The 15,799-nt window shown below is 38.1% G+C and overlaps 1 protein-coding gene across 1 annotated transcript in view; it reads left to right on the forward strand.

Moving 5' to 3' along the window:
* Nucleotides 1-15,799, forward strand: part of LOC148000459 (uncharacterized) — a 49,688-nt gene that overhangs the window by 22,217 nt on the left and 11,672 nt on the right. Inside the window, exons 6-10 of the mRNA XM_087589363.1 lie at nucleotides 1,062-1,098; nucleotides 4,294-4,355; nucleotides 7,145-7,178; nucleotides 7,636-7,678; nucleotides 9,404-9,532. Coding sequence (XP_087445489.1) covers nucleotides 1,062-1,098; nucleotides 4,294-4,355; nucleotides 7,145-7,178; nucleotides 7,636-7,678; nucleotides 9,404-9,532 — 305 coding nt within the window. The remainder of the gene's footprint in view (nucleotides 1-1,061; nucleotides 1,099-4,293; nucleotides 4,356-7,144; nucleotides 7,179-7,635; nucleotides 7,679-9,403; nucleotides 9,533-15,799) is intronic.

A 15,799-nucleotide genomic window follows, 5' to 3' on the forward strand; every position in this document is an offset into this window, starting at 1 on the left:
ACTCTCTTCACTTTTGAACAATTCCTATTATCCTTAGTACAAAATTTCACAGTGTCTCAGACTACCTGAATATTTTGAGTCAGTAACTTTTTAGGTGATATTTTCTTTGGTTGACGTATTAATTTCTTTGAGTATATCATGTATACCTGAGATCATCTCTTCCAATTCTTTTATTGTGTTGGCTGTGCTTCTGTTCTTGTTCTCTTTTGGAGTATTTCTATCTCCAAGGTTCCATCATTTTGGGTTGCCTTTATTGCTTCTTTAATCATTTGCAGGTGTTGACATATTTTATTCATTTTGCTCACCTGTTTGATTGTATTTTCCTGTATATTTTAAGGGATTTGATAATTTCTCCTTTAAATTCCTCTATCATATTCATAAGATTGGATTCAATGTCATTTTATTGTGTTTTGATTTTATTCGCATATCCAGGTCTTGATGTAGTAGGATAGCTGGGCTCCAGGTGTGTTATATTGTTTTGTTCTTGTTGAGTGTATTCTCATGCTGGCCTTTAGCCAACTCTTTATCCATGGGTGTTTACTGGTGCAAGAGTCATGAAGTGGGCTCTGGGTTTTTCTCTTTTTAGGGGTTAGGTTAAGATATGGTCTCACTAAATTGTAGCTTTCTTTGTCTAAGGAATCACAGTGATCCATATGCTTTTGCTTCCTCAGTGTTGGGATTCATGTTGTGCGCCACCAGACCCAATCTGTTATTCTTTCAAGAATCATTAGCCCAGAGTAAAAGGAATCACAGTTGATTGTTTTTATACTGGTAAGGATTGGGTTTTCTGTCATTCTGAGAGAGTTCAGTTAGGATCATCACAATTGTTCACGGGTATTTATTTCTAGACATTGATGTTTGATAAATTACTGCCATCTTTGATTTGAAATATACAGGGAATGGATTGGTTCTAAGTGACGTAATTGGCTACAAATGAATATTTACTCTAGAGTACTCAATAGATTGTTCTCATAGACATTGATACTAAAAATGAGTTTCATAATTTTATTTGTAATATTCTTCTATACTTGTAATAATACACATTTTGTTTTTATTTTCAGAAGTCTTGTTTTTTAAAGATGAAAGGCCTTTGTCCTGGTAAGGCTTAACAGTACATTAGTACTAGAGGAGTGCAAAGATAAAAAGCAAATTCTTTTTGGGTATACTTTGAGACTTGTGTCTTACAGGTCCCACAGTATTCTGAATATAATTTTAGCCTAAAATTTGTTCAGTGTACTTTATATGAATGTGAAAAGTATGCTCACAAGTATGCCATTTCCAAGAAAAAACTATGCAGTTTTTAAAAAGAGCCTGCTAGGATTAACTCTGCAAGTTAATGTCCACTTAAGATTCTTCAGCTTTTCAAAGCCTTACTAAATTGTATTTGTGGACTAAGACCCACACTCATAGTTATCATTTCAGGCATTCATCTCTCTGACACGGTACATAATGTGGGATGATTCTCAGTTGTCAGTCATTACTACAAGATGGCAACCATTTCTTTCCTCCTTTGACACCAGCTATGAAGGCAAAGGAACATTTTGTCAGGTGTAGCATATATCATATATCTTAGAAGAAACCCATGAGTTGCAGTCCATCCAATGAAAGGCTGAGATTCCATGAAGGTGGATATTAACATTTCTCACTTTACATTTATAGGTTGTTATGGCTATTCTTAAGGGATGGATATATACTGGTTTGTGTGTGTCTAGATGAACTAACTATATCTTACCTAAGTGGGTGGTTTATGTCCTTATCAATTGGTTGTAAGTTGATTGTGCAAATGTATTGTTCATTAAGTAATTAACATATGACTCTGGGTTACAGTTGCTGGGTTACAGTTTGTTGAGTCATGACTTCACTGGATTGTTGGGAGTGTGAGAAGAGTCTGTGACAGGAAGCGGTGCTAGGCTATGGAATGCTTGGGGCTAGCTTGGCATGTGGCCACACTAGCATGGCCCACAGAACAACCCGCTATGGAGACAGTGTGTGAAAATGGATGACAGAGAAACATCTAGAGCATGTGATTGCACCTGGCATGGGAACTCATGGGAACCAGTCATTCACCTTTTAATTATTCCACAAGACCCATGTCTTCCTGAAAGCTCCACCCATCAAATATCCATTCATATGATCAGTTTTCCACAGGAATGGATCCTTTGAATCTCAATAGATTAGCTGAATGTATAGAACTAAGTGACCATGTGACTATTATTTATCTCTCTATAAAGGAGGTTTTTGCCTTCCATATCAGTTGGACATGAACATACAGGTGAAGGCCCATCCATTCCTGTCCAGGATGCTAGGTTAGACACTGGTTTGGTAGAAAATTAAAAGGTGTATTTCAAGCTCATTCTGTGCTCATTAGGATTACTTACCTCGGGTTGGGGATTTAGCTCAGTGGTAGAGCGCTTGCCTAGGAAGCGCAAGGCCCTGGGTTCGGTCCCCAGCTCCGAAAAAAAGAACCAAAAAAAAAAAAAAAAAGGATTACTTACCTCCACAAGAGAGGACAATTATGTTGTTCTCTTTATTTGGGCTCTGCATCAGGAAATCATTTTATAAATACTATCACATGACTTATTCCCTCCATGTTTAAGATTCCCTAAATCATACAAGCTAATGTCAAAATCAAGATTCAAACTTTTCCATACTAAAACTGTTCAAAGACTCCTTGCAAAATACGCATGTTAACTTATACTTGGAAGTGCAAACAGTTTCACAGTCTCAATGCAATTAGTCTTATTGTTCTTTGTTTCTGTTATTACCTTATTATGTTCATAAAAATGGATAAATGGCACAGAAACAGGCAGATTGTGACTTCGGGATTCATTCATGCGTGTGTTAAGAAGGAGCAGCTTGAACATTACAAATGCAGTGGTGGGTTTTGAAGAGCTCTAGCAGCAACAGAAATCTATTTGATGTTCGACAAGCAAACCACTTGGGTGGTACCATCATAGATAGTGAAATATTCACAAAGTATCATGGGAATAGGTGCCTTACTGCATCAGGGGCAAAGACTGTTATGATTAATGTAGTCAGGGGACTAATTCCATTGCATCTATAGATTAAAAATATCACTCAGCTATCAAAAACAACGAGTTTATGAAATTCGTAGGCAAATGGTTGGAACTGGAAAATATCATCCTGAGTGAGCTAACCCAATCACAGAAAGACATACATGGTATGCACTCATTGATAAGTGGCTATTAGCCCAAATGCTTGAATTACCCTAGATCCCTAGAACAAACGAAACTCAAGACGGATGATCAAAATGTGAATGCTTCACTCCTTCTTTAAAGGAGGAAAAAGAATACCCTTGGCAGGGAAGGGAGAGGCAAAGATTAAAACAGAGACTGAAGGAACACCCATTCAGAGCCTGCCCCACATGTGGCCCATACATATACAGCCACCCAATTAGACAAGATGGATGAAGCAAAGAAGTGCAGACCGACAGGAGCCGGATGTAGATCGCTCCTGAGAGACACAGCCAGAATACAGCAAATATAGAGGCGAATGCCAGCAGCAAACCACTGAACTGAGAATAGGTCCCCTATTGAAGGAATCAGAGAAAGAACTGGAAGAGCTTGAAGGGGCTCGAGACCCCAAAAGTACAACAATGCCAAGCAACCAGAGCTTCCAGGGACTAAGCCACTACCTAAAGACTATACATGGACTGACCCTGGACTCTGACCCCATAGGTAGCAATGAATATCCTAGTAAGAGCACCAGTGGAAGGGGAAGCCCTGGGTCCTGCTAAGACTGAACCCCCAGTGAACTAGTCTATGGGGGGAGGGAGGCAATGGGGGGAGGGTTGGGAGGGGAACACCCATAAGGAAGGGGAGGGGGGAGGGGGATGTTTGCCCGGAAACCGGGAAAGGGAATAACACTCGAAATGTATATAAGAAATACTCAAGTTAATAAAAAAAAATAAGTTTTTTTGAAAAAAAAAAAGAAATATATCTAATAAAAAAGAATACTGCTTATAAAAAAAAATATCACTCGGTATAGCTATGAGAGCAAAAGCTAGAGAGGTGGTTGTGTGTATATATGTATCTGTATAATGGTTTCATTGGGCTAATTTTTGGGCCTAATTTCCTTCCCTTTCTTCTACATGGGGAAAAGTTGGAAGTAAAGTATTCCCAGACATACTCAACTGGTTAAAGAACAAATGAATAGCTTTTTAAAACAATTTATAATGTAATATAAGTTAGAAAATCAAGCAAGAAGTAATCCAATGCATTGGATTAATGTTTAGTATGAATATTAACATAACATTCTTAAAATACACCACAGTGGAGTAAGACCACCAGGACAGCTAAAATCCATTTTGAAAAACTCTAACCGGCATAATTCAGGTAAGATTAAGTGTAAGTCCTCTACTGATTCTACCCTAACTATAGAAAGAACTTTGTTTGTGCTAGGAAAGTAAGGAAATCAAATATGAATATATTTATATCCATTCTTCACTTCCTGGCAACCATTTTTAGAATTCAGATTTACTTAAGATATTGTTTCTAAGAAATTTCTTTTTTTCTTTTAAAGTTGTTTTATGTATTTGCATTCTTTTTATTGAATTACATTTTATTTCTTTACACAACTTTTCCATAGGCATTCTAGACATCAATCCAGTGGTTGGCTGTCTCTGCGTCTGTCTTAGTCAGCTTCTGGTAGAGCCTCTTAGCGGACAGCCATGCTAGGCTCCTGTTTGCCAGCACAACATGGCATCAGTAATAGTATCAGGGTTTGGTGCCTATGCATGGGATAGATCCCAAGTTGGGCCGGTCACTGGACAGCCTTTCCTTTCCTCTCTGCTCCATTTTTTACCCTGTATTTCTTTTTTTTTCTTTTTTTTCCTTTTTTCTTTTATGGGATTTTTAAAAATTTATACAACCACCAAACTAGATAAGATGGATGAAGCAAAGAAGTGCAGGCCGACAGGAACCGGATGTAGATCTCTCCTGAGAGGCAAAGCCAGACTACAGCAAATACATAGGCAAATGCCATCATTAAACCACTGAACTGAGGACGGGACCCCCGTTGAAGGAATCAGAGAAAGGACTGAAGGAGCTTGAAGGGGCTTGAGACCCCATATGAACAACAATGCCAACCAACCAGAGCTTCTAAGAAATTTCAAATTCAAATTATATCATCTGCAATGCTACTATATTCAAATCGAACTACTGATGCATGTAGTGACCTTTGATAAAAAAAAAAAAAACTATTCCATGATTTGTGTCCTCTCTAGACACATAGCAGCAAGTTGACTTTGATATAAAATACATTTTTATTTCAGGTTTTAGCATATATACTATATATATGATTATTGCTACATGTCATAGGTGTCAGTGTGTGAAAATATGATCATATTAAAAAGCAAACCAAAAACAGTATTCAATTAATTTCATTATGTTTTGGAGACTAAATATCATTAGCATAATCTGGAATTTTTCCCTCCATAATATTTCAATCATACTTATTTTATAATTCACAGATTATCTTATAGTTATTTTTAGTTATCTTCCATTTAATGTGAATATCTTGATATTATAAATATCTGGCTCACTCAGGAACCTTTGGAGAAGTGAATGGTGTGTGAGATTTGTAGGTAGTGCTGGGGAATGAAAACTGATATTCTTAGCATTCAATGAAAGCAGCCTCCATATGGGCTACTCTGACAGCACCTTTTCCCTGTAGTTCTATTAATTAGCAAAAGATATAGTGATACTTGATTTATATGCTGCAAGACATAATTTCCAGTAAAAACAACATTGACACAGTAGATGGAAGGTTGAAAAACCACATCATTCTCCAGTACACAGCACTGAATGATCCCTTGATTGAGTCTGAATAAGATTAGATTCCAACAGGGGGAGAAGCACCATAGAATTTATCCTTTCAGCAACCTACACCACAGCATCTCTCATACCTACTGTGCCTTTGGAGAGAGCCAGCCAGAGAATAGTGTAGAGGAACCTAAATGACCCTCTTCACATAACCCTGAGAGAAACAGAATTATCATAATGTGGGTGTCTTTTTTTAAAATGTATTTCAGCACTGGAGTTTTGTTTGTGTTGTCGAGGACTGAAAGAGGCCCCACACATGCTGAGCATACGGTCCACCATAGAGACATTTTCTCAGCCCATTTGTTGATAGGACAAAAACTTGCTCTGGTCATGGGCAATGCCAAGGGGTGTGCAGTGGAGTTTTACATACTGTAAAGGAAATGAACTAGGGTTGTTCATTCTCTGAAGCATGTTTCGAGGGCAGGCTTTATCCAGAGAGTGAAACATGAGACACACTATGGTTTATATGTGGAAATATATTTTTAAAATGTTTTATGTAAGATTGCTGCTCTATCTGCAAGTTTCTTTCATGCTTCTCTCTGGAGTAATAATTCATGTTGCATAACTACTAAGGAAGTCTTTCCAGTTGCTCTTGCCATGGCCAGCAATGGAAGTTGATGTTGAACTTCTTTTTGCTGGAAATGAGCTAGGGGTCAATGCTAGATCTGAGGGCCCTTAACATCTTCTTCAGAAGATCTCGACTACAGTAACACACTGATCTCTCAAGAGCTTTGTCACACTTGCAGCTGGAAATACTTTGTAAAGGTCTTTGGGTCTCCTATATTTGACTATGCTGCAACGACAGTCACCAGAGACTGTGCTTCCCGGTGGTAGCAATGAATGTTCCCCTACAGTGAAGGAAGTTCAAGTCGACCTTTGTAGCAGCCCCTTTCACTACTGTACGAGATGAGCATGCTCACCTAGAGCGCTGCAAACATCCCTAGTCCAGAGGCAAAAAGCAGCAGTGGCAACATGACGCTGTCCTTTTAACCCTTCACTATGGGACAACAGTTCAGGCTAAGATGATAATTTCTGTGTCTGATAGTGATCAGGATCATAGGTAATTTGCACAACAATTTTTATAAGTAGTAACTTTTGATGAAATTTTCTCTTTGTCTTTAAAATATACTAGGAAATGGGAAGAAAGGTTTTTGCATATATTTATTATTTACCAATAATTATTCACTTTAAAGGCTTTTCATAAATGGTGCCAAAGGATATAGGGTCACAAATATTAGCCTTTGCACTTATTGCCATGTTTCCTATAGTTGTTTTGTGACAAATTTTGCTTCCCTCTTTAGAAGCTGGTAAGAGACTTACAGGAACATCACCATGGTAAGAATCTGTGCATTTTACAATAAATTAATCTGTAAAAAGTATAATGTTCAGAACCTGACATTCTCTTTGCCTCTGTGTACTATGATTTCAGCTTCTTTATTTCTTCTATAATCACAAGCTGAACAATTATCTCCCACACAGCATGAGTTATGGACAAACATCCTTAGGAAGGGAGATGATTCAGTGGATAAAGTGCTTGCCATGAGTCTCTGAGAATGGAAGTTTGGATTCTCAGAATCCACATGAGGTCTTGAGGATCTCATGTGCATCTGAATCCTGGGGCACTTATGGTGAGGCAGGAGGTGGTGAGAGAGAATCCCCTGAAGGTTACTGGCTAGTTTGCCTGGGTTTCTTATTCATGAAGAAGGGATTGAGCCACAAAACCAAGGTTGGAAGAATGTTGCATGCTGTTATTCTAAAGGCTCCCTGACAAGCCCTCCTTTCTTGTTCCTAGGTGTGTGAATGTGGATAATGTCAGCTCTACCTCCTCTGTGAAGGTAAAATTCTTCTTTGTGAATTTAATTTTCTTATAAATTTTGTTACAATTCAGCAATAGTGTAACTATCCCAGTTTTATATGGAAAGATTGCTCAAGGGAGTCCACATTGTAGATGTGGAGATTTCTACAAACTGCAAGTGAGCAGTAAGTCCTTGTGGGTAGTGGTGGTCAATAAGAGAATGGACTCAAAAGACATAGTGAGTGGAAGACTGAGCGCAGTCCTCGTACAATAGAAGATGTCTGATGTTTGACAAGTATTGTTTGCAGAAATGAGTACATGTTCGACTGATTTTAAAATGTGACTGTTACTAGACCATAATATTTCTTTTTTAAAAAATTTTTATTAGATATATTTCTTTACTTACTTTTCCAATGTTTTTCCCCTTCCTGGTTTCCGGTCCATGAGCCCCCATCCCTTTCCCCTCACCCTCTCCCATATCGGTTTTCCTGGGCTGGAGAGATGGCTCAGTGGTTAAGAGCACTGACTGAAAGAACCAAAAAAAAAAAAAAAAAAAACCAAAAAAAAAAGGAGCACTGATTGCTCTTCCAGAGGTCTTGATGAATCCAATTCACAGCAACCACATGTTGACTGACGACCATCTATAATGAGATATGATGATCTCTCCTGGTGTGTCTGATGATAGCTACTGTATACTTATATATAATAAGTACTTCTTAGTAAGTCCAGACATTTCTATAATCCATGAATCTCCTAAGTGACTTTACCCTCAGGAAAATGCATGCAATTTTTATCTACCTTTGGACACTGCTATTTTAGGATCCTGTATGAGAGCATCTCCTTGGTTTCTCTATTTCATGTGTATTTACACTAAGGAGAAATTGTGGCTATGTAGCAGTTTGTAATATGTTCATCAAGTTTGTCTTCTGAGAATAGAGCATTTTCTATTTGATTCTATGAGGGTATGTTGAAAGCTCTTCATCCAGAAAAACAACAAGTGTTTTTCCCAATTATCCAGCATTTTTAGATGCAGGGAGTCAATTACTGTATATTTCCATTTAAGTTCTTCTTTATGGATTTTAAAATAATATAAACTTATATTCTTTGTGCCACATTCAAACAGTTAAAATATTGTAGTGCTTTACTTAGATATTTCCATATCCAGTCTGAGGCTGCTTTATCACTGTGAGCTGCTCCAGGTTAAGAAACCTGTTTCTATATAACCTATAGCCCTATAGTGAGGGGCTGTGTGAATGAAGAGTGGCAATTTAATGATTTTTGAATGTGACTCAGTGGACAATTGTGTTTCTATAAAGCAGTTTCACCGGTTCTATGGTATGGACAGTGCTAGCAATTAAATTGCCATTTATTTGTAAATGAAAACTGTGCATTTTGTGATTCCCCACAATGGAAGAGGAAGACTGTTAGAAGGGGCCTCATTAATATTAATAATCATCTTAAACTAGAAGCAGAATAATTGACTGATAATGAATTAAGCTTAGTCTCAACAAGAACAAGGTCAAGTTTGTCAGTTAATGATTTTCTCTTAATCTAGGCTAGCATAAATATTTTAACTTCTTGATGGTATCCTATTAAGTTGTAAATAGGCATATAAGAAGATATTTTATATTTAATAATTTTGATTTTCATGTGTCAATATCCTGTAATTCCTAAAGAACATTGTTGATTTGAAAGCATGCATCCTAAAAGAATAGAGTTAATTTCAAGACCAAATAAAAAGTAAACTCTCTTCTCTGCATTGCAGGGAGAATCGGGAAGAAAATTCCATATAATACCTAAGAAGATCCAAAATATTTTTAGAAAATCTGGAGTTTATGTGTCTTCTCGGGTAGACCCAATTCTTGAAGTATGGGAAGAAAATACATCTGCAACAGTAATCCCCACTGATGTGAGAAGTAACCTATTTCCTTTTGTGAAGGGGAGTGATGGGTGTTTGTGCCTATGCCTTCCTAGTGCAAGTAGTGAACGAGTAGAGAAAGATCAGCCTTGAGCATTCCCTTCACACTCTCCATATCCTCACTCCTTGCCAGTCACTGCATTAGGCATTGCTTCTCAACCTTCCTAACGCTGTGACCTTTAATACAGTTCCTCATGCTGTGGTGATTCCCAACCATACAACTGTTATGTTGCTACTGCATCAGTGTCAGATTGATAATATCATCAACTGTAATGTCGTATTGGTATTTTCAGAAGGTCTTTGCCAACCTGTGTGAGACTGTTCTATGCCCTCCTCCAATAGGGTATGACAGACAGGTTGAGAATCACTGTCATAAAATGTAATAATAGTAAATTAGACTATGGAAACAGAAGAAAAAACAGAAAATGAGCATGTTTTTAACTCACTGAGGAGAAGTCATAAAAATACAGAAACCAAATAGTACATGCTCCTGGAAATAGGTACAGTCAACATGAAAGCGACCACCATAGTTGTGCTTCATTTACTTTGGATTGACTGACTTTATGTGTGTGAATGTTTTGCGTGTATTCTGTCTGTATACCATGTGCGTGTGCTTCCCACAAAAATCAGAAGAGGTCATTTCATCCTTTGTTCTTGTTGTTCCAGAATTTTGTCAACCAATATTATGTGTTTTACAAAGCAAAGCCAGGTGTCCTGGAGGAGCAATGAATGTTTTAAACTCCTCAGCCCCTTTTCCAGCACACAGATTTAATATGTTTGATAGGCAAAAAGATTAAAATTATCATCAGGGGAAATAAGAAGTCAGTCTTCTGATATTTCTTAACTTCCTGGACAGGACCTCAGCATTCTGGTTTTACCCATTGAAGTCCAAAGTACTTATAGGCGGGGTGCCCACAACAGGAGGCTGGGTATGTTGGTGTACACAGTTAATTCATGAACTCATAAATCAGGCAGGATGGTCTCTGTCAGTTCAAGGACATTCTGTACTTAATTTATTTGGGGAGTAGGAGAATGTAAGTTGAATTGTAGGTATCAAAAGATAACTTGTATGAATCAATCTTTCCCTTCCTCTGTTTCCAGTCTCAGGTATCAAATTCAAGTTGTCAGTCAGGCTGCCAAGTAGGTTTATCACATTGGTAGTATGATTTACACTTTGGTTAGCATTAACAGACAAACAGTAGATAAACTCTGCATGTGTGTGTGTGGGGGGTTATTTAACATTAACACAAATGCTAAGCAGTGCATGGGAGGATCAGACAAAGAGATGGGAGTTCATGTGATTGAACACTTGGCCACTGATGGGAGATTGTTTAACTTTCGGGGTCTGGCCTTGCTAGCAGAAGGTTTTCAGTGGTAGATTTTAATGGCTATGACTACTTGTGGTACCAGTACTGTGTTATCTGCTTCCCGGTCTACCAGCATGTGAGAACCAACAATGTACTGCCAAAAGTCAGGCCTCCCTGTTCCTTCCTTGAAATAAGTGACTGGTTTTCCCCATCAGATATTTTGTCACAGAAAGTACAGAAACAAATTCAAAAGTAACAGCCATCTTTCCTGTTTAAATCCCCTTTCAGAAGTTACAAAGCAAGCAGAAGGGTGTGTCTGCTGATCTTACACACACTACTTACTCCTTACTCCACTGCATACTGTCAACACGTAGCTAACTACCTTCCTCTAGACCTCTAATTTCATCATTAGGAAAGAGGAAGTTCAGATATAATTATTACACATAATGGAATCATTAGAAACTGTAATTTACAGAAACCAAACTCAAATGCTCTTCGTTTATGCCTAGATCAATTTGGTTTCCAATTAACTACTACAGGTGATGAACCTGAGTAATTTTTATTCTAGGAAGAACTTAGCAAAGACATAGAACTCAGGTACTTTAATAAACAGAAATTCACTCGGCAATCACCTTCTATTGCAGTGAAAAGTCATTAGAATTTTCTAAACTAAAATTTCCAATGCAAACACATTTTATCCTAACTAGAATTTTATGATGCTATGGAATGTACAAATAATGGTGATGAATATAGTAACTAAATTTTATATGCCCATGATTAGAATACAATCCACAATATCATTACAGCAGTGGGATCTTACAGAGACAACTAAGACAAAGGTAGTTTCCATTCTTCCAAGGAATAAATGTCACTGAAGTAAAACTAAACATCATTTCTGATGTTAAATTTGAATAAAACCAAACGAACACAAGACTTCCCACAAGACTACATGGGAAATGCAGTGTAATGAGTATAAAATAAAAAAATGAAAGACCTTAGCTAGTTAATACCAGTTCTCTACCCCATGCTAGCGGAATACCAGGTATAAGTCATTATAAACAAGTACAGCCAGCAGGATTTACAATGACACAGGCACATTTCAAAGGTGATGCCTAGTTTGGCTGAAAGAAAAAGATCACATGAATGAGAAATTCACACTTACTACATTTCATTTTTATTCTAAACGGCTATACACCAATCTTTCTCCTTTTATTTTAAAAGCAGTAAATATATATACATATATATACATATATACATATACTTGCATATATATGCATGTATACACATCTTCTCACGTACACATATGTAGTTAGAAATACATACATGCGTATAAGTGCACACACATGTGTATATGCATATTTGCCAGCCAGATGGTTCAATGGGGTAGTGATAAGTAGTCTGGTAACACATTGCATATGAAAACATGACTATGTGTGTAACATACCCCATGGTTTGCTATATTCAAGTCTGTCTTTCTCAGGAAATCCAAGGAACTTAAATTCTCTCATGATCCATTTTAATAGTGTGAACACTAAGAGGAAATGCATGCTTCTTCAACATTATTCTTTGATCAACAGTCCTCCTTCACCTGTTCTGTTGAATCTTCTCTGTGATATATTGCTTGTTGATGCAGAGAATGTTTGACGTGTCAGTTTTGCAAGTAAGAAACGTAAATCATCCTCAAACCTGGCACTGAAAGTCAAAAGTAGACTGCCATGTTATGGGTTTCCCTGAGGTGTAAGGAAGAACAAACATGTGAAGATCTTATTTCTTATGCAGTATGAGTCAATGAGGCTTCCCATTTACAATGCAGCATCAAACCCATTCACAAGCCCAACTTCCTGAATTTATCTATTTAAATCAACGAGTGTTCCGGGCATCCTATCTAAGCTAGCTTTATGGAATTTGATAACACATTTTGTGACCAAATCCCCTGGGTAACACCACTTCACAGCTTTGAATGAATCCTTCAGACTCTGTTAAATACACTCTTATTGTAACTAGCTGATGCTTATGTTAGTCACTTTCTATAGTTGTAAAAAATATCATGGGAAAGAAAATGTTTAGAAGAAAGAGATGGTGTGAAGTGGGTCTCTTGGTTAAATTGGATACAGAAATCACCATCATGATTCAGGCAGACAAGCATGACGATGAAGCAGCAGCTGAGAGATCACATCTTGACCTACACAGGAAAGAGAGAACTTAGTGGAAATGACACCAGTCTATTGAAATCTTTTTTTTTTATTAACTTGAGTATTTCTTATTTACATTTCGAATGTTATTCCCTTTCCTGGTTTCTAGGCCAACATCCCCCTAATCCCTCCCCCTTCCCTTCTTTATGGGTGTTCCCCTCCCCATCCTCCCCCCATTGCTGCCCTCCCCCCAACAATCACGTTCACTGGGGGTTCAGTCTTAGCAGGACCAAGGGCTTCCCCTTCCACTGGTGATCTTACTAGAATATTTATTGCTACCTATGAGGTCAGAGTCCAGAGTCCAGGGTCAGTCCATGTATAGTCTTTAGGTAGTGGCTTAGTCCCTGGAAGCTCTGGTTGCTTGGCATTGTTGTTCATAAGGGGTCTCGAGCTCCTTCGAGCTCTTCGAGTTCTTTCTCTGATTCCTTCAACGGGGGTCCCGTTCTCAGTTCAGTGGTTTGCTGCTGGCATTCGGCTATGTATTTGCTGTATTCTGGCTGTGTCTCTCAGGAGAGATCTACATCCGTATCCTGACGGCATGCACTTCATCGCTTTATCCATATTGTCTAATTGGGTGGCTGTATATGATTGGGCCACATGTGGGGCAGGCTCTGAATGGGTGTTCCTTCTGTGTCTGTTTTAATCTTTGCCTCTCTATTCCCTGCCAAGGGTATTCTTGTTCCCCTTTTAAAGAAGGAGTGAAGCATTCACATTTTGATCATCCGTCTTGAGTTTCATTTGTTCTATGCATCTAGGGTAATTCAAGCATTTGGGCTAATAGCCACTTATCAATGAGTGCATACCATGTGTGTTTTTCTGTGATTGGGTTGCCTCACTCAGGATGATATTTTCCAGTTGCAGCCATTTGCCTACGAATTTCATAAAGTCATTGTTTTTGATAGCTGAGTAATATTCCATTGTGTAGATGTACCATATTTTCTGTATCCATTCCTCTGTTGAAGGGCATCTGGGTTCTTTCCAGCTTCTGGCTATTATAAATAAGGCTGCTATGAACATAGTGGAGCACGTGTCTTTTTTATATGTCGGGGCAACTTTTGGGTATGTGCCCAAGAGAGGTATAGCTGGATCCTCAGGCAGTTCAATGTCCAATTTTCTGAGGAACCTCCAGACTGATTTCCAGAATGGTTGCACCAGTCTGCTTTCCCACCAACAATGGAGGAGTGTTCCTCTTTCTCCACATCCTCGCCAGCATTTGCTGTCACCTGAGTTTTTGATCTTACCCATTCTCACTGGTGTGAGGTGAAATCTCAGGGTTGTTTTGATTTGCATTTCCATTATGACTAAAGATGTTGAACATTACTTTAGATGTTTCTCAGCCATTTCGCCTTCCTCAGCTGTGAATTCTTTGTTTAGCTCTGAACCCCATTTTTTAATAGGGTTATTTGTCTCGCTGCAGTCTAACTTCTTGAGTTCTTTGTATATTTTGGATATAAGGCCTCTATCTGTTGTAGGATTGGTAAAGATCTTTTCCCAATCTGTTGGTGGCCGTTTTGTCCTACCCACAGTGTCCTTTGCCTTACAGAAGCTTTGCAGTTTTATGAGATCCGATTTGTCGATTCTTGATCTTAGAGCATAAGCCATTGGTGTTTTGTTCAGGAAATTTTTTCCAGTGCCCATGTGTTCCAGATGCTTCCCTAGTTTTTCTTCTATTAGTTTGAGTGTATCTGGTTTGATGTGGAGGTCCTTGATCCACTTGGACTTAAGCTTTGTACAGGGTGATAAGCATGGATCGATCTGCATTCTTCTACATGTTGACCTCCAGTTGAACCAGCACCATTTGCTGAAAATGCTATCTTTTTTCCATTGGATGGTTTTGGCTCCTTTGTCAAAAATCAAGTGCCCATAGGTGTGTGGGTTCATTTCTGGGTCTTCAATTCTGTTTCATTGGTCTATCTGTCTGTCTCTGTTCCCATACCATGCAGTTTTTATCATTATTGCTCTGTAATAGTGCTTGAGTTCAGGGATAGTGATTCCTCCTGAAGTCCTTTTATTGTTGAGGATAGTTTTAGCTATCTTGGGCTTTTTGTTGATGAATTTGCAAATTGTTCTTTCTAACTCTTTGAAGAACTGGATTGGTATTTTGATGGGGATTGCATTGAATCTGTAGATTGCTTTCGGTAAGATGGCCATTTTTACTATATTAATCCTGCCAATCCATGAGCATGGAAGATCTTTCCATCTTCTGAGGTCTTCTTCAATTTCTTTCTTCAGAGTCTTGAAGTTCTTATTGTACAGATCTTTTACTTGCTTGGATAAAGTCACACCGAGGTACTTTATATTATTTGGATCTATTATGAAGGGTGTTATTTCCCTAATTTCTTTCTCAGCTTTTTCTCTTTTGTGTAGAGGAAGGCTACTGATTTATTTGAGTTAATTTTATACCCAACCACTTTGCTGAAGTTGTTTATCAGCTTTTGTAGTTCTCTGGTGGAACTTTTGGGATCACTTAAATGTACTATCATATCATCTGCAAATAGTGATATTTTGACTTCTTCTTTTCCCATCTGTATCCCCTTGACCTCCATTTGTTGTCTGATTGCTGTGGCTAGAACTTCAAGAACTATATTGAATAAGTAGGGAGAGAGTGGGCAGCCTTGTCTAGTCCCTGATTTTAGTGGGATTGCTTCAAGTTTCTCTCCATATTGTTTAATGTTAGCAACTGGTTTGCTCTATATGGCTTTTACTATGTTTAGGTATGGGCCTTGAATTCCTATTCTTTCCAG

The sequence above is a fragment of the Rattus norvegicus genome, chromosome 16 (genome assembly GCF_021556685.1).
Source record: "Rattus norvegicus strain SHRSP/BbbUtx chromosome 16, alternate assembly SHRSP_T2T, whole genome shotgun sequence".
Taxonomy (NCBI): domain Eukaryota; kingdom Metazoa; phylum Chordata; class Mammalia; order Rodentia; family Muridae; genus Rattus; species Rattus norvegicus.